This window comes from Pomacea canaliculata, linkage group LG5, assembly GCF_003073045.1.
Source record: "Pomacea canaliculata isolate SZHN2017 linkage group LG5, ASM307304v1, whole genome shotgun sequence".
Classification (NCBI taxonomy): Eukaryota; Metazoa; Mollusca; class Gastropoda; order Architaenioglossa; family Ampullariidae; genus Pomacea; species Pomacea canaliculata.
In genome coordinates, this window is record NC_037594.1 from 30,501,122 (window position 1) to 30,520,333 (window position 19,212).

Consider the following 19,212-nt stretch of genomic DNA (forward strand, 5'->3'; position numbering starts at 1 on the left):
ATTTAAGCCAATCACGCTTGGCATTCTTAGCGCCTAGTAATTTTGTTGATTGTTATAATCAAGTGCTTTCTTCTTTGCTGTGTTTGTCTTAACAGTCAGAACAAACGAGGTTATATTTGTTTCTATTTGCAGGTGCCATGCCTGGAGGAGATATGGGTTCTGCTGGTCCCATGTCTCATGTTGATAACAAGGTACTTCTGTTTGTTTTGTTGCTATTTACACTACCTGTATATATGTAACATAATTATTAAATGATGCAGATTTTCAGTGATTTCTTTTAACATTGATAATTCTAGACACTATATACAACAGACTAGACCTTGATTGCTGCAGCACAAAATGCTGGACAAAGCATTTTATTACCTGTCCTACACCTCTTTCCTTTGCTGATAATACTTATGTACTTATTTGTTTCTAATCCTAAGCTATTTTATTCACTTGTGATAGATTTATAAGATAGTAGTGTACTCTTTTTTTCATTGCTTATAAACAGAATCCATGGGAGAATATAAAGCTCCCGATGGGAGAAACTTACTATTACAACAGTGTCACAAAAAAAGTCCAGCTGGGAAAAGCCAGATGAGCTGAAGACACCAACAGAGGTATTTTAAAGACCAAACTAAATGCAGAAGCATATTATGCTCTAAAGAACATTCTAATTAATTCCCTTGGCATAAAATTGCATAAAAAAGGGCAAGGGTTTTTTTTTTTTTCTGTAAGAAATTTTGAAAAAGTGGTGAAAGTATGAGTACTGGCTTTATTTTGATGAGCTTATTGCATGCACTTTATGTTCTAGCATATTTTTGTATGGCATACTTCGCCATCTTATCTACCTCTACCTGAAGCAGAACTAAAGAACAAGACCACTGATTTGAATGAATGAAGTAAATGAATGTTGGATGTTTATTTACAGTTATATAAAATCAGTGGGTTTAGCAGACTGCACACTTAAACAGCTTCAAGAATGATTACTTCATTGCTTAGTTTATGTTTACTATAAGTTGAGCTCTGTCCCGGCATTTAATCAAAGACATCTCTTGTAGTATTTGACTAAAGCAAAAGCACTTAACATTTTTAAGTCTGAGTCTGCTTTTGTATTCTGCTCATTGAGGTACTTTGATTTTTAAAATATTTTGTACATTTTTTTTGTCACTAAACTATTGAAAGCTGTTCGATTACCTTTTATTGTGTGCCAAAAAACAATCCCTTTTGCTAGATTTTGTCAATACTTTTGAGAGTTGGGAGACAATTTATTTTACAAACTATTTGGAATGTATTTGCATCATTTTTCGCATATGTGATTACAGAAGTTACTCTCAGCATGTCCCTGGAAAGAGTACAAATCTGATTCCGGCAAGGTATACTATCATAACTCACAGACCAAAGAAAGCTGCTGGACAAAGCCAAAGGAGCTGGAGGAACTGGAGGAGAAAATTCGAGCCCAGGAATCTCAGACCACGTGAGCTGTCATTTCTACACCTTTGTCTGGCCTTTTCTGTCCTTGCTATTTGTTTATCTTCAAGTATTGAGCTGAAATTTATTAGCAATAAATAGAGTACTTCATTATCCAACAAGTCTATGAAATTAAAAGAAATGTATAAATTATGAAAAAAAAATTGGAAGACCATATTTGTTTCTGCAACCTGGCAACACTTTTTACCACTGAAGATTTAGAGGGTTAGGTCAGTAATTGTTTTGTCATTAGAAAGAGCAAATTAATAATGCTGAGGGTAAACCTCCACAGGTCAAACAAGCATCCAACAATGGTAGGACCAATAAGAAACAATAGGCTTTTCAGGCTGTTTGGTTTTTTAAAAAACCATAGATAGAACTGTTATTTTTCATTTTTCTCTGCTTTTTTTTCTTCTTTTTAATCACATCCTATTGGCACTAGTACAGAGGTTAGCACATGCAATGTTTAGTGGCTTCCTGCTGGACTGTTTCAGATGATAAAAGAACCAGAGATTGTTAAAATCACTTTTATCTGTTGTTTTGTGCCATTTTCTTAAAGAAAAGGACTTATACAGGATAATGAGGTGTTTAATGGTGTATACCTTCTGAATTAAAGTTTTTGTGCATTTGTTTGATCAGCATACCATCACTTACAGATTATGCATATTTTTTCATTGACTTACACCTTCATTCTTTTTTGTTTTAAATTTTTTTTTGCTTTTATTGCAACAGGACAGAAGAAGGTTCAGCAGCTGTCTCCTCTGTTCCTGCCGTTCAGTCTTCTGCACCATCCTCAGCCATTCAGCAGGCCATGCAGGCAACCCTAGCATCAATTGCACTCCCTCCACCACCCTCTGCTGTCCAGAAGCCTGCCTTACCTGCTGGCCTGCCTCCAGCTACCGTTGTTAACAGTGCTCCAGTTGCTTCTGCGAAGGCCCAGGCATCAAGCAGGTTGAGTGATTTGTTCACTTTTGTGAAACTGCAGTTTGATTTATAAGCAGCTAGTGATTTGTTGAATTGTATAGTTTATTCTGCATGTATCTTGCAGGTCTGGTACTTGCTAACATTGCATGAAAGTTTAACTCATTCACAGTGTAGGAATGAGATAAGATGGAACTAGTTACCCTGGAATGCACTATTATACCCTGTTTTTAAAAATAATAAAATTTTTTAACTAAACAAGATAGACAAAATGACACATAAGAAGAGTACAAGTTACACAAAAATCTGCTGTTCCTATCTCAAACCATTCTTCTCTTCAAATATTAGCAACTTTGTGACTAAACAAGTCAAAATCTATTTCAATTATCCTTTAGATAGAAGTGAGGTTTTACTTTTTCACCTGTTTATTTGTTAAGTATAACCTATATACCAGTATGTGTGACTGCAGTAATATTGAAGGTGATGGTGTCATAATGTCATAATGTCATAAGTAGTTTATTCAATGGGCCATTGCCCTTTTTGAAGGGGGAGTAACATCCAAATAATACAATATTTCATACATCAGTACATGGTTGCGAAAAGAAGGAAAATACATTCATAATTGCTTATTTGCCTTCAATTGTAGATTTTCTAAACTGGAAGGCATGGAGGAGAAACAATGCCAGATTTTTAACAACTTTTTCATTTGATGAGGCTAGTAGCAAACTCATTTTAAATTTATTTGGACTAGTATACCATTTTTTATGTAAGTATCTTATTCTAAAATGATGTAGGGCTTCACAACACAAACAAAATGAACTTCATCTTCCTCACTTAATTTACATAATGGACATAAAAGGTCAAGTGGATTATATCTTCTATATCTAAAATAATGAACAGCAATATTAGATACACCCATCCGAAATTTAGCAAGAATTGTCAACAAATAATAATCAAGGTCTAATTGTAAATATTTCTTGACAGCTCCTGAAATCCCATAAGTAGCATAAAAGGAAAATCTCTCACTACTAGTGATGTGGTCCTCCCACTCTTGCCATCTACACAAAACTTGTCGTTCTTTAAATTTATTTATAAACATTCTTTCACATTGTACCCCTTGATTTAACCACACAAAACCAAACCCCAATGAAAATAACTTTCTTTTAATATTAGATACCCAGTTAGATTTTCCTTTTGTATCTAAATCAAATAACATTTTGTAGATTTTACGGGGCAGTCTTTCATCGTTCATTCTGACTATTTTCAGCCAATATCGAACACATTTATTAACTGAGTTTATTGTAATTGGGTGTCTATGCAGTTCACCATACACTAAATCATTTGGGGTTCGGCCATCTAGCCCTAGGAAGAGTTTTAAGGCAAAAAGGTGGACTTCTTCACAATAATGAGATGCCTTGTCTAATCCCCATAGTTCTGCACCATACTGCAAGATAGGTTGAACTTGGGCGTCAAAAAGTTTCAAAAATACATCTACACTTGTGTTATTATATGATCTAAGAGTTTCATTATTAAAAGTAAGCCCTTTTTTCCTCTGTTTGCCAAATCTTGACATGCAGCCGAGAAGCTAAGCTTAGTAGTGAACAACAATCCAAGATATTTGTATACATTAACAACAGGCATTACAGTGTTGTTATAAGTCCAACGTTCTCTAGTTCCTAAAAACCCTCCTTTGCGAAAGACTACAATGTTACTTTTATCTAGATTCACATTTAGGTCCAAGGTAGATGCAGCTATACTTAAGTTATTTTAACTGGTTTTGCAGCCCAATCACTGTTTCAGCTATCAAGACAACATCATCTGCAAATAGTAATATAAACAGTTCTAAATAATCTAGAGATAAGGAGGCTCCATGCTTTCCGTTCTGGATTATCTTGATTGCCATTTCGTTGATAAAGAGAGAGAATAATACAGGACTACACACATCCCCTTGCTTTACCCCCTTTGTACAGTTTATGTAGTCAGTTAGCTGTGCTCCACAGCTGATTCTTACTTTTACATTATTATACATGGCTTTAATAGATTTAAACAGCTTACTTGGGATCCCATTTTTTAACAAAACGTGCCATAGTAAATGTCTGTTAACGGAGTCGAACGCTTTTTCAAAGTCAATAAATGCTACGTATAACTTACGATTGAGAGCAAACTGTTTTTGAATCAAACCCAATAGGGTAAACACATGATCCACAGTTGAGTATCCCTTCCTAAAACCTGCTTGGTATTCCCCCACAACCTGTTTTTCATCCATCCACTCATGTAGTCTGTTGTTAATTATGAAACCATACACTTTGCTAGCTACATCACAAATGGAAATACCCCTATAGTTGTTAGGGTTACTCCTATCTCCTTTTTTAAATAAAGTTATCATTATTGACTCTGTCCATTTTTCTGGAAAAACACCCTTGTTAAATAATTCGTTGAAAAATTTATGGAAAAAATCAACTACAATAGAGCATGAATGTTTTAAGAGTTCACCAATTATCATATCTGGGCCAGCAGCTTTATTATTCTTAATTCTTCGTAGAGCATGCAATACTTCTTCTTTTGAAATTGGTCGGTCAAAAATGTTGTCGTTAACTTCTGGTGTATCATTATTAGAGCAGCCAATGTCTTTCTCAAGTAGTTTTTTAAAGTGTTGATACCAGGTATCAAGGGAAATCTTGTTGTTGTACTTACTACGCTTTGCAGACATATTATGTAGTGTGGTCCAAAACATTTGTTGGTTTTTTATGGCAGACTTTAACTTTTGTATTATTGATTCATTAAATAACTTCTTTTTTCTTTTCAATAAGTTCTTATATTCTCTTCTTCTTTTACAATATGTATGTCTGTCATCCTCATGAAGTGTTTTTCTAAATGTTTTAAGGGCTTTCCATACTAACTGTCTTTCTTTTTTACATTCATGATCAAACCAATTGTCTGTTTCTTCTTTTTTACAAATATTGATACATTTCTCCATACACTTAGCATTTTCCTTAATACAGCCATTAAATAGGTCTAGAGCCCCATTTATGTCTGTGTCTATCAATTGGATTGCCTGATTTAAACTATATATAGTCTCTTCTTTATTCATATTAGTTATAAATTTAGAGGCATTATTATTATCCCAGGCAAAGAATGTTTTTAGTGTATGTTTCTTTTTTGTTACTTCACATGACTTCCCTGTCAGTTCCCTATCTGTCATATTTAACTGCAAATTTACAGGCATATGATCAGAATCAAATCTCTGTTTAACAAACAATGAGATAGCTTCATTATGAGTGTAAAATAGTTCTTTTGACATTAAAAAGTAATCATTAACACTATGTCCTGAATCAGCAATGTAGGTGTAGCAACCATCACGGTCGCCATGACATACACCATTCAAAATATAAAGCTCAAAAGAGGCACATAGATTAAGTAAAAGCTTCCCATACTGATTGACCACTGGGTCATGTGAAAGTCTGTCTGACTTGACAGAGTGGCTATCAGGTACAAGTAACTCTGTGACAAAGTCAGCATCAGTAGAATCATTATTGTTCAAGCACCCAGTCCGACCATTCAAATCTCCAGCTATAATGACATACATATCCCCATTTTTTTGCATACACTCCACCAGGCATTCTTCAATAATGGAAAAACCATTGATAATACCAAAGTATGGGTAAAAAGGAGAGTCTTCAGGTGGTACATATGCACATATATAGATAATATCTTTATCAAGATTAAATAAGATTTTGTTAATTCGAAAAACAATCAAATTATGAAAATTTGTGTCTATTTTTGTAATATATGGTATCAGGTTATTGTTAATTAGACATAACAGACCTCCCGAACGACGACCTTGGTTATTAAATTTAATAGCCGGTTTGTAGAAACAGTGATAATTTGAAAATATTGTAGAAGTAAAGTTTTCCATAAATGTTTCTACAAGGCAAATAAGGTCAAATGCCATTATGAAGGATAGGAATTCGTTGTTCGTTAGTTTACCTTGCAGTCCACATACATTCCAATGTAGAAAAGAAAGTTTATTGTGTATGCCAGCACTTGAATCATCACCACTGTTTCCATTTCCACAATCAAGGGATGTAACTCTCTTTTGTTTTTGTCTATCTTCGTTGGGGTTAATGTCCTTAGAAGCGGAATGATTTTCAGGGCGGCCAGAATCCTATCTTTGTTCAGTAAGGGCACCGTCTGTATCAGCATAGAATTTCTTCCCATCAATATATAGGTGATCAAAAACCATTTTCACCCTCTTTCCTTCACTTCTCGCTTTCTTCATGTGTGGGACCAGTAGTTTCCTCATTTCACGCACCCGCGATGAAAAGTCTTCTCCAATAAAAATTTTTGATCCTTTTAATTTATACTTGGCTTTCATGACCTTTACTCTGTCTTTGTAAAATGTAAATCTGGCGATGATGGGTGCGTCGTTCCTGTTGTTCAGTCTATGTACCCGATCAAACTCTATTGTGTCTGGAATTTCAAGTTCGTGTTTCAAAAAAGAACTCACGCTGGCTTCACAGTCGTCTGTCGTTTCGTTGGCTTTCTTAGGAAAACCGAAGAACAAAAGATTATTTCTCTTTGTTCTACTTTCTAAATCGTCAATCTTCCTGTCCGCCTCGTTTAGCTTTTTCTGTAGACAATCGGTTTCTGCTTTGAGTTGTTGGAGCTCGCGCTGAATCACAAGATTTTCCTGCCGCAGTTCTTTCATTTGCGCTTCGAGGGTCGAGCTTGAGTCTTTTAGCTTTTTGACATCATCCTTGACTTCATCGAATTTTGCGTTCATATTCACCAGCATTGACATAACATCCGACAAGGTCGGCTCTGCACTGTGCCGAGTCTCAGTGTGTACTGCACCACTATCTGCCCTGTCTGCACTTACACTTCTTGCACTGACAGTAGCTAGTCTTGTTTGTCTCATATTGTCTTTACCAGTGGGACCAGGGTTTGGCTCCACATCTCCACATAACATTAATAAAAACGAGAGCAACAGACCGATCACCGCAGCGTCTGTTCGGGACTTCAACGTAAGCATGGCGACCCGCACAGACAGTTTTAGTTTTACTCTCTTCAGCATAAAGCTGACGAATATTGGTGTAAAAGATCCACAAACTCTTCGAAAAACAAGATTGTCTGAAGGCATACTTGCAGCACACTTTACTCACTATGAATCTGGTCAAATTGCAATACAACAAGTAGAAATAACTGTCGAAGAAAGAGAGCACTCAAAAACACGTCTTGCCGCCTCCGTGAACCGTGTTCACCCCCCAGAAGAGTACAAGTTACACAAAAATCTGCTGTTCCTATCTCAAACCATTCTTCTCTTCAAATATTAGCAACTTTGTGACTAAACAAGTCAAAATCTATTTCAATTATCCTTTAGATAGAAGTGAGGTTTTACTTTTTCACCTGTTTATTTGTTAAGTATAACCTATATACCAGTATGTGTGACTGCAGTAATATTGAAGGTGATGGTGTAACTTGTGTGTTGACATTTAGAAGTTGGTTGCAGATGTTTCTGTACATCTGTGACATTGTTTGGAGAGTGCATTATTAAGGGGATAGAATATAGCAAGAACTTAATGACTATAACAAGATGATACTTTACAGCGATGAGAGTGAAAATGAAACACCAGCACCAAAAAAAGAATTTGTGTTCCGAAACAAGAAAGAAGCCATAGAAGCTTTCAAGGCTTTGCTGAAGGAAAAGGTAGGAATGTTGATGCATGTATCTAAACTTACTAGATGTCAAATGTAGAAATGCTTCTAATTGGCTTTCAAAAGAATGCAGAGTTGCAGCTTAGCAACCCTACAAATGAGGAGTAACCCATTTCTTTTCCCTAAGGTGCCATATAAGATGATATTTGGATGCTTTCCTACTTAACCACTAAGTTTCACTTCAAGATTAATTTGCTGTTCAAAATTAATATTTAATTTTTTATGAATACTAGTCCTACAAAACAGTGCTGTAACTACTTAAAAATATGTTTTGTCAACTTTAATAGCATTCTCTTTCAGAGGGGTTAAACAGGTTTGACAAACTTTTTTCAGGATGTGCCATCCAATGCATCATGGGAAAGTGCAATGAAGCTGATAATTAATGATGGTCGTTATGGAGCATTGAAGCACTTGAATGAAAAGAAGCAGGCATTCAATGAATATAAGACCCAAAGAGCAAAGGAAGAGAAGGTATTTACCTAAGGATCAGGTGCCCAAAAACTATTTGCTGTTATCCAAATCAAAAGTGGGTTAAAAGAGCATCCTTTAGTAGGACATTACACAAGCTTCTTTCTGATGTGGCCATGTTGGGCATGAAGTTATCCCAGGTTCAGCGTGCTTTTGCTTGTGGAATCCAATTTCTGACTGGGATCACTGTAGATACATTTCGGTCCTCACCCATTTTTATGTGGACTTGCACATAAACAAAGAACAGGAAATATCCAGATATGATAAGCTGTGCTTTTAAATGGGTTTTGCCTGGCTTCTTCCACAGTTTTTTTTACAAGACAAAAAGTTAAAGTCTCATAGAAATAATTTATAATGCTTCATAATTTAAGTAACAAAAAATTGTCCTCTATTGACAGGATGAAATGTTTTATAAATATCTTTAATATGAAGCATAAGATTACACATGCATGTGCACATACAGGACAGTTGTTAGGACAGTGGAAGTTCTAGTCATACCTGTTTTACTGTTCTCTAAATATCTAATGATCTTACTGTAATTGTCCATTCATTACATACATTAAGGTACTACACTGAATCACGAACATTTTTGACAATGAAATTAAGTTTGTGTGTGTGTGTGTACATTTTCAAGCATCTGTTCATCTGTCCGATCGTTTGATTCTAACTTCCTTTTGTTTTTCTGCAGCTGATAATGTGGATTATGTTGGTGTACTTTTCTGTAACATTTCGTGCGCATTGAGCGTTTCTCAAGGATTCGGATTTTGCGCGTTATAAGACTCCTTCATTCATTCATTCATTCATGTACATAATCTGCATGTTGTGTGCTTAAAGGAAGAGCAGAGGATACGAGCCAAGCAAGCTAAAGAAGATCTGGAACAGTTTCTGCTGAATAGTGATAAAATGAATTCCACCATAAAATACTGGTAAGGACAATTTTAGAGTGGGTTTGCCACTCATCATTAGGGTCCTACAACTGGGTCCAATATTCAAGGATGCAGTTGTTTCCATCCCATGTTTCAGTTGTTAGTAAATAACTATAAGAGGTAAATAGCAACACTGTTATTGCTTCTTAGTTAACTTTATTAAGAATGCTTTGATCCATTTATACAGGAAAGCTGACAATATGTTTGGTGATCAGGATATTTGGAAAAATGTCAGCGATAGAGATCGGCGAGATCTGTTTGATGATGTGGTTCATCTTTTGGCAAAGCGAGAGAAGGTAACATTGCAGTTACACATACTTATGAATTCATTGTTCATGTTACTTAACAGTTTCAGTATTTTGCTTTTAATTGTTCTCCATAAAAATCTAAATGGGAACAATCTAAAGTACATTGAGGGAAAACTGTTTTGAAATGTCTCATTTAAAAATTAGGGGATTAATTTCTTGACTGTGTAACACAAAAAGAAAATGACTCGTTTAAAAAAAATTACTTTAAAAAAAACCCTTAAAACTTGAAGACCTGGCTGATCAGGGCTTTTTTTGGGAGGGGGAGAGGTGGATTGGGAATGTAGCAGGACTAGTTTAATCTGGTTGAGAGTTGCAGTGAGAAATTCATTTAACAGGCAATGTTGTTTTTTTTCAGACATTATCATGCTAATTCATAATGTTAAGTGGAATTTGCTTGTAAAACAAGATGACATGTAGCTTTTAAAAAATAGACTAAACATGTTTACTAGTAGATTTTTACCAGCATATTGATCATTGTGTGTCATAAGCTTGTAATTGTGTTACACTATAATAGAGGCTATGAGTCAAAGCATTGTACAAAGCTTATGACATAGAGAAACTCATAGAAAGTTTACTGCAGGAAGAGGCAAAGGCTCTGCGCAAAAGAAACATCAAGGTGTTTTCAGAGATTTTAGACACCATGCCTAACCTGAAATATTCCACCACCTGGTCAGAGGCTCAGCAAATGCTTTTGGATAACCCACGCTTCACAGAGGATCCAGACTTGGAAAGTAAGTGGCTTTTTGGTGCTATATTTGCATTTAGTGGTACTTTGAACATCCAGACTCACAATCACATATGCAGCTTGACCTTCTCATTGATAACCAGATAGGCACAAATTTAAGGCTTTGTAAAAAAAAAAAAAAAAATAAACACCACGAAAGGAACAATAACAATTATAATTAATTAAGTTCATATCAAAGAGAAATGATATTTGAATGTGAAGCATATATTTGTGTATAGTTGCTGAAGGGAGGTGTAACAAGACGTTGAGTGAGACTTGATGTTGAAGCAAGGCATGCGAAGAGAATGTACTGAACCTTACAAGAAAAAAAATACTACAAAGTTGAGAAACAAATGAAACTTTTAGGTTCAAATTATTACAGCTTGCAAGTGATGTGGATAGTGCACTATTTTCGTTTGATATCCTTGCGCGAGTGGGTGTTTGATCGTCTGCTAAAGAGTAACTACACGTCAAATTTAAATAAAAATAACATGAAAAAGCTAAACACATACAACACAGGCTTTATTATTGGTTTTGATTAACAAAAATACCACGAAAATTTCTGCTAATCCTTCAACAACACTAGAAGATTCATTGTTTCTATGCATGAGCATACCTCGCTTCAACGTCAAGTCTTGCTCAACGTCGAGTCTTGCTACAGAGGTTCTCGCATTTATCCTTGCCTGAATGAGTTAAGGTTTAATCATTTGCCCAGCCAAGAACTAAGGTAGACCACTAAAGGAGATTATATGAAAATTGCAGAGAAATTAGGAATTGTGAGCAAAGATATAATGTTGGAGAAGGGCTTATGTAAATTTTGTAATTACATTGTTATTGATGAGCCTTTTTTGCCTCAGTGCATGTGTGCATAATACTACAATATTTTTTGTCTAAAGACATGGACAAGGAAGATGCTCTTATTTGCTTTGAGGAGCATATCCGCATGCTAGAGCAAGAGAACGATGATGAGAAAGAGCGTGAGAAGAGGCGACAGAAACGGACACAGCGCAAAAACAGAGAGAGCTTTCTGGTACAGTACTATTTTTTTCCCCTATCCCTGTCCAAATGTGTCACATAAAGGAGAGAAGGCGAACTGAATAATTAAGAAATGTAGTTGCTTGTTTTATCTTTTGTGCCAGTGTTTTTTTCAACAGGGAATAGATTTTATGAAAATTAACTATAGAAATGTAAGTCTTGAGTAAGCAAAATTTAAAATCACATCATTCATATAGCTTGACATCATCATGATTATGTTATTACAGGTGTATTGACACAATTGAGCTATAGCTATGAAGACATTTTAAGTCGCAGATTGAAACTGCATAGGAAGAGTTGTTAATAGTAAGTTGATCAATTTATATTCTTCAGGTACTACTTGATGAGCTTCATGAGCAAGGCAAGCTGAATTCTATGTCACTGTGGATGGACCTGTATCCAACAATCTCACAGGACATACGCTTTACTCACATGCTAGGCCAGCCAGGCTCTACCCCTCTTGACCTTTTCAAGTTTTATGTGGAGGAACTAAAAGCACGATTCCATGATGAAAAAAAAATTGTAAAAGAAATTCTTAAGGTGAAATTCTCAACCATCTTGTTGTACAGAGTTTTCTGCATTACTTTGTGTTTTAACTCATAGAGATTGCGTCCTTGACATTCAAGAATTTACCCAGCATAAATCATAACATACAATTAATGATAAAACCAAAAATATTTAACTTTTCATAACCGAGTTGATTCTGACACACAACTTTATTGAAGATTTTAAAGAATCTGGTGTATCCACTAGACTTTCCAAAAGTGCTTTGTACACAGGATTACACAAAATATTTTTTATGAATCCAGCATCAGAATGGTCAGAATTCTCGTTTTCACCATTTTTATCATGATGTGCCATTTGTCATTTTTGTGATAGAGGGATGCAGTTACGTTAGCAAATAGTTCAGCTCAAACTTTTTGTGTTTCAGAGTTTTAAAAATGTATCATACACGCATAAATTGCAGCCTCAACGTCCTGATAGTGAAGGATTACACCCTGTGTTCACATTTTCAGTGTTAGTTGTGTGGAACCATTTGTGGTTAAAATCACCTTTTAAGGATTGCGGGGAGATTATGGGGAAGTTGTTAATACTTTATAATATACTGAAAGTGTTAAAAAATTTCTTTCTTTGATTATGATCTTTTTGAGCAGCGCAAGTTCTAGTTCCAACTTTGGTTGAATTTAAAGTTTTAAGCAAGCTTAATGGCAGGCTTATTAATAAGTATCAGGTTCTTGTTATTTTGTTTGTTCTTTGTACCAGATGACATGACCATAGGAGGTAAAGGGTTACACTACCTCTTTAACCATTGAAAGTTGTCTTCCTGAAATGAACTATTTAGTAGTTTGAAAAAATGTGTACTTAATCATGAAATGCATTACTTTTTCAGGAAAGATCTTTTTTTATTGAAGTGTCAACAACCTATGAAGATTTCAGTGCTGTCATTATGAGTGACAAACGAGCCACAAATTTAGACTCGGGGAACATCAAACTCACATACAACAGTGTGGGTATCAAGTGATAGATTTTTATTTTTTTATCTTTACTGTACTTTAGAATTTTAGTTATCAGTATCAGTTAATATGAACTCTTTCATGGTGGTGGTTGTGGCTGGTTCCTACTATTTTTATATAGATATATGCACTCACTCAGCTATTTTCAATAGTCTTAAGGATTTTTTTATGGTTTTGAGCTGACTTTATCTCTTGCATTGCAGTTGATTGAAAAAGCAGAAGCTCGTGAAAAGGAGAGGCTGAAAGAAGAAGCAAGGAAGGTAAAAAAATTTAAAGTGTACTGACCTTATAACCCTGACCTCACAAGCTGATTTAAATTAGTGTCATATAGAAAAGGGTGAATCTGGTAAAGTGCTCATGTTGAGGGAGGATTATGAGAACACAAATCTCTGCCACGCAAGCTTTCTATTTTGTTAAAATATAGCAAGCCTGTGTTTAAACTTAGCACATTTTCGATAGTGGTGCTGCAAATGTACTGAGCCTACTTTCAGGCATGCAAAACCATCCAACATTAACATGAAAGTACCATGCATAAAGTTTTACTTACAACACATTCTCTCAGATTGTAGGTCATAGATTATTATATATGTCTACTTGTATTTTCAGCTAAAGAAGATGGAAAATAACTTCAAAGCAGCTCTCAGCAAACATGATATCGACATGACTCAAAGTGGGAGGAGGTAAAGGAATACTTTCATGATAGTAGTGATCTCTCTTTCACAAGTTTCTTCCAGATATGTGGGTTTGAATTTTCTCTGCCATTTAATTAAGTGTACTCAAATGGTTGAGCATTAGGTTCAAAGTGTTGAATAGTACAGGTTGGCCTTGAAAAAAGAATTAAACAAAACAGTGCTGATATGAGATAATGGGTTTAATCTATGAAGTTCCTACAAGGGGTAACAAAATAGGTTTTAGTTAGGTGCAGTTGCCTGCAAAATAGCATGTGGCTCTATGCTCACATGGTGCATGGATCCCTTAGGCAAGTGCACACTTCCCACAGAATATGCTTCTGCTGCCTTGTGTGGGTCATTTTGGGAAAGATAATGGTTACAATACTAAAACCCAGACCATATAATGTTAGTGTGTCAATGTGTACTAGATGGCACCATAATCTAAAGCATTCGACAATGCCCATCAGGTTTCAGATTGTGAAAAAGGAGTATTTGCATAATTATTGAAACTTTTACTACAAATACTGTACTGTACAGGCCAAAGCCAGCTAGAGAGGGATCCTGCTTGGAAGCCATCACACTTGAATCTGAGCGCATTCGCCTTTTTAAAGAGTACATCATTGCATTGGAGGAAGCATGTGCCCACCATCACTCACGTCGCAAAAAGTCCAAAAACATAAAAATCGTCGCTCTCGTTCTAGAACACCTTCAGTAAGCTTTTATTACTATTTTTGATCTTTTGATCTTATTGTCTGATTTGGTATGTTGGTAAATATCTGAGGGAGATAGAGAAAGCTTCAACAGGACATTTTTGGATGCTTCTGAAATTTGTCAGTTTTGCCAATGAGCATGAGAAACATTTTGAATTGATTGCAACTTCATGTAAAACGGAGAGACTACAATTTTTCTTTTACAACTTAAAGATAGTGGCCTTAGTGGCATCTTTTAAAAATCCGTTTGTTTAGATGTAGTCAAGAAATTGTAGACAGTCATCAAGAATATGGCCTAAGAAGAAGTAGCAGAGTTAGTGATTAAGAAGGTAAAGACAAATGTAACTTCAGCCAGTCCTTTCAAGGCTTATCATCTAAAGGTCTTTCAACAGAGTGAGTCAGAAGAGGAGAACATGCGATACAGCAAAAAGAAGAAGAAGAAAGCACGTTCTGAATCCAGATCTCCAAGTCCAGCCCACTCAGATTCAGGTGTGTGCAGCAAGAATTAAAGCAGTCAGACCACACAACACGAAGTCGGTTCACACACGTCTAAAATATATATTGCCCTTAACACTCGCTGCCAGTCTTATGTATTTGGTTCTTAAAGATTAGGCAAATCACAACATGCCATTGTTAGATGAATTTGCATTCAGGTATGCACATTAGTGTATATTGAAAATATATTTATTGCTATGATCTGTCAAAAGTTTACTAAAATGTGTTAAATACAATTAATCTTTTTTTTTTTTTAATGTATTGAATATAGTAATTTAAATACTAAATGGTCATTATATTTTCCCCAGATGACCAAGACATGGACAGATCTTCTAAAAAGCATAAAAAGAAGTCTAAAAAGAAGAAGAGAGTTTCTAGATCTGTGAGTACATGAGCAGAACTTTGCTTGTAGAATTATATGACTGCATTCCACTAGGTCTTTGATGTCGGTTACTAGTTTTTTGTGAATAAACATGAAATGCCTAGAATGCAGCACTAGAAAATACACTTGATGTGAAAATCTATGTTCTCTGTCTTTTTCTTTTGAGAACGTAACTGTTTGTATTAATTTTGATATAATTTTTCAGCCTTCAAGATCTGATGTGTCAGAGCCTGAGCCAGAAAGGGAGAGTTTTAATAGGTCCAGAAGAAGGCACTCACGTTCACCAGACATAAAAAAAGAAAAAGTAATGCTGATTTTGTGGTTAAATGTCTCAAGATGAAGTATTCCCATAAAACAAAATTAAATGACAAGTAGTAAAGAAGACTGCTCACTCTTAGGAGCACACGTAGAGTATTTATGAAAAGCAGTTTTAAAAAACAGCACAGTACTGATTTCAGTGTTGAATAAGATTCTTTTGATGCTATTTCTTGGTGTATTTTGTAAGTATATTTTTTTCCCATAGAGTGGCTTCTTCTATCGATATTTTCCAATAAGGCATTTGTTTATTTCAGGGTGATTTGGATTCTTCTGAAAGTGATGTGAGTGAAGGAGAGCTAGAAAAAACGGAGACGGCACCTTCTACAGCAGTTAGAAGCTGATGGCTAGACATAAGTGATTTAGAGGAATTGGACAGGAACAAGGGAGTGTACATGGATAGTTGTTAATGATTAAATGCCTAGACTCAACCATGTACTTAGTGTACCTGCCTGCTTGTTGAGGAATTGGAAGACATTCTCTACATCACAAAAATGACAAATCTGGCAAAAAGCCATCCCATATGTTAGGGAATGAATCCTCATGGAAGAAAATTGTTACAAAGCACGTTGCATGTTAATTTCTTCTTTTTGTCATTTATATCAAAGTAAGACAGAAGAAAGCATGTCTGTGGTATGCCCATCTGATGAAAATATATGGCAGCATAAATATGAAATATACATCGCCATCTTCTGGGATATAAGAGGTGTGGTAATTGTAGATATGGGTAAAAATGTGGCAACATGAATAATATACCAAAAAAAGTTACTTGAGCATATAAGAAATGTGAGTCCACTCAATTTCATTTTTTAAGGGCCGGGTGAGATATGTTGCTGTTCTTGTTGCACACAAGCTTAACTTTTGCCAGGTGAATATGGGTGTTCCATCAACGCATGCCGATTCCAGGTACCCCAAAAAATCTTATGACAGAATATGTCATTTACTTTCTAGTGTTTCCTTGCTGTAAGGTTTTGTTACAATTCATTTTATACTGCAAATTAAAAATGTTTTTTTTTTTTATCTTTCATCATTCTTGTGAAAATGTATGCATGCATCAATGAATCAGCATTACACAGAGCAACAAAAAGAAGTCAGGCTTTTTATATTTGTTCAATGGAAGACAAGTTGATGAAAACTGTTCACACAAAATCAAACGTTTAATGGTATCAAATGATGGAGACAAGTATAGAAGAGAGTGATAATACATCACTAAGGCCATATACACTTGAGTTCATTTAAAACTAGAGGGAAGTGGATGTTTTATGTTATCAACTGTAAGTGCCACATTCAGTGAAAAAGTAAGATCTGAACACTGACCTACGCTTATTGACGTGCACTGAAAAACTTTTCTAATTCATCACAGAGTACTTTAAGAGCTAGTGGCAGTTTTAAGTATAGAATACCTGTACTGAAGCTGAACAATGAAAACTGAAGTGCGACTGTGGCCCATACTCAATCTGCTCTTACGGCATTTTTCTGGTCCTGCAATACTTTAATAATATATGAAAAAATGCAACTGTATTGGGGAACCAAATCTTCCTCTGCAACAAGTGTGCTTGATGCATGTACATGCCAGCCAGGAACAGTGTGAGCAAAAGTTTTCACCAATTTTTTGCAGGAAATGGTATTAAATATGGCCCAGAGAGATTAATATCAATGGATTATAGCCAGGCTCTGAGATGGCTCAGTGGTTGTGGGGTGAGCTACTGTGTCATTCAGCCATGCTTGGAATGATTTTTGGACACCTGATGTGACAAGCTGACAGTGCTGGGCAAAATTATAACTGCAAAATGAGAACAGACTTCAAAATGGCAACACATTGTCAGCCAGAAGACCATCCCTAGTTACTTGCTCCAGTACAATCTGCTTAGCAAAATTGCTGCTGCCCACTGACACATGCACTTAACCAGGGGAACAATTTAGTGATGCCAGCAGGGAACTGCCTCTAATGGTATCAGGAGATATCCATCTTTATGGCAGAACACCTCTTTATCTCATTTGTGGTGCTCTGATGGGCATCTGCTATAGAAAGATCGTACAAGACATCAGTAAGTCTAGCCAAGTGGAGTCGGATGGTACTTGCTCATATAAAACATAAAAACAGTTTCAAATCTTACAACCCAGACCGTCTTTGTGATTTAACATGTACATGTAAGAATGCAGAGTCAAACTATAGTCTAGTATTGCAAATAGGCAAGGGTACATTTGGGTTCATGCATAGGGAGTGGGGTGGGACGGCAAATGTGTGAGAATATAGTACAGACACTAACAGAGGGCAAATGTGAGAATATAGTACACTTATTCCCATAGCATGGTCAGTGCCAGAGTGACTGGAGGAGGGCAGTTGGTATACATGTCCCATTATCTCCCAAGGAGATTAGCCAGCAATAAGAAAGTGTACATGCACTGAAAATTGTGGACATCTTTGAATCGTGTGACCAGTAGCTAGTATATCAAAGATCATGGCAGTCTTATTCTCTTGGGGATGCTACTTCAGGGTCACATGTAGACATCTTTCATGTACTCACTGCAGTGCTAAATAACTTCTGAGTGCCTGTACAAATAACCAATCAGAGGCCAAGATGTAGCCTAAACCTCAGATTTAACATCATGCCGAACCCTAAATTAAACTTCACCAGTGGACACTTAAAGGGTACAGATTTTGATAAAGATAGGTTTCGCTATCATCAGACAAGGGTCAAGTGACTGCCCCAGCATGATTTACCTTGAGGTGTGCAAACCCAATCTATAAGTAAGCACTGTCATCTTGATGGTGTCTGTTCTCAACAGTGAGCTCGACAACTGGTGCTGGAAGTAGCTGTTGTCACAACATTAAGCACCAATTCTGTTGTGCACAGTTGGCTCAGTCCTATTGGTGACAAGGTGACACTATGCTGGGGCAGGAATCATTTGTGCAAATATCGACTCTATCCTCACAGCATATATCTCAGGGCTTCTTCATGTGAGTGCAAAGCCACTGACAAATGATGAGGTCTGTGCACCACCTTCAATGGAGTATTGGGAGGGCCTTCCATGCTGTAAGAGACAGTTGAGTGTAGAAGCAGGTGTAGAGTGTGGTATGCGATAATTAAGGAATAGTAACTGCAAGATCTGCTAGCTGGATAACTAATAAGGAAAGATAGTAGCAGGGCAATGTATTTAATTAGCCAGACATTTTATTGTTCCTGGCAGTTTCAGTATAAGTGTCACATGTATTCCTACATGTCGGCATGGATGACAGTCAATAATTTCCTTAGCTAAAGGCAGCAGCTCAATAGCAACATCCTCAATAACTCTTTACTCAGTGACAAAGTCATATGCACCAATACTTGAAAACATTTCAAAGCATCCTATAAGGCCCTTGCTAAAAATAAGTGCTTAGGAAGATACTCATAATTCCCCAGAACACCACTGGAAGCAGTATAGCATTCACTTCAACAGTCCACTCAGCCTGGATTTTCTTTGTCCTTTGCTAAGCATCATGCATGATGTCAAGTAAAATAAATTGTGAAATTACTTGTCACCAAGCGCACCCCAATTGATTCTAATAAAATTTCTACATGAAAGAGAGTTTAC

At 36.1% G+C, this 19,212-nt stretch overlaps 1 protein-coding gene across 1 annotated transcript; it reads left to right on the plus strand.

Annotated features, from left to right (window-relative positions):
* The first annotated feature begins 137 nt into the window (after positions 1–137).
* Positions 138–16,659, plus strand: LOC112564808 (pre-mRNA-processing factor 40 homolog A-like). Its single transcript, XM_025239882.1, is given in 23 exon segments — positions 138–191; positions 494–553; positions 555–602; positions 1,308–1,459; positions 2,185–2,403; positions 7,981–8,080; positions 8,422–8,559; positions 9,391–9,482; positions 9,670–9,778; positions 10,371–10,521; positions 11,411–11,544; positions 11,883–12,089; positions 12,940–13,056; positions 13,267–13,323; positions 13,670–13,715; positions 13,718–13,765; positions 14,289–14,399; positions 14,402–14,445; positions 14,837–14,933; positions 15,248–15,321; positions 15,527–15,625; positions 15,894–15,941; positions 15,943–16,659. Coding segments are annotated over 23 exon segments (2,250 nt in total). The 3' UTR covers positions 15,988–16,659.
* The last annotated feature ends 2,553 nt before the right edge of the window (positions 16,660–19,212 follow it).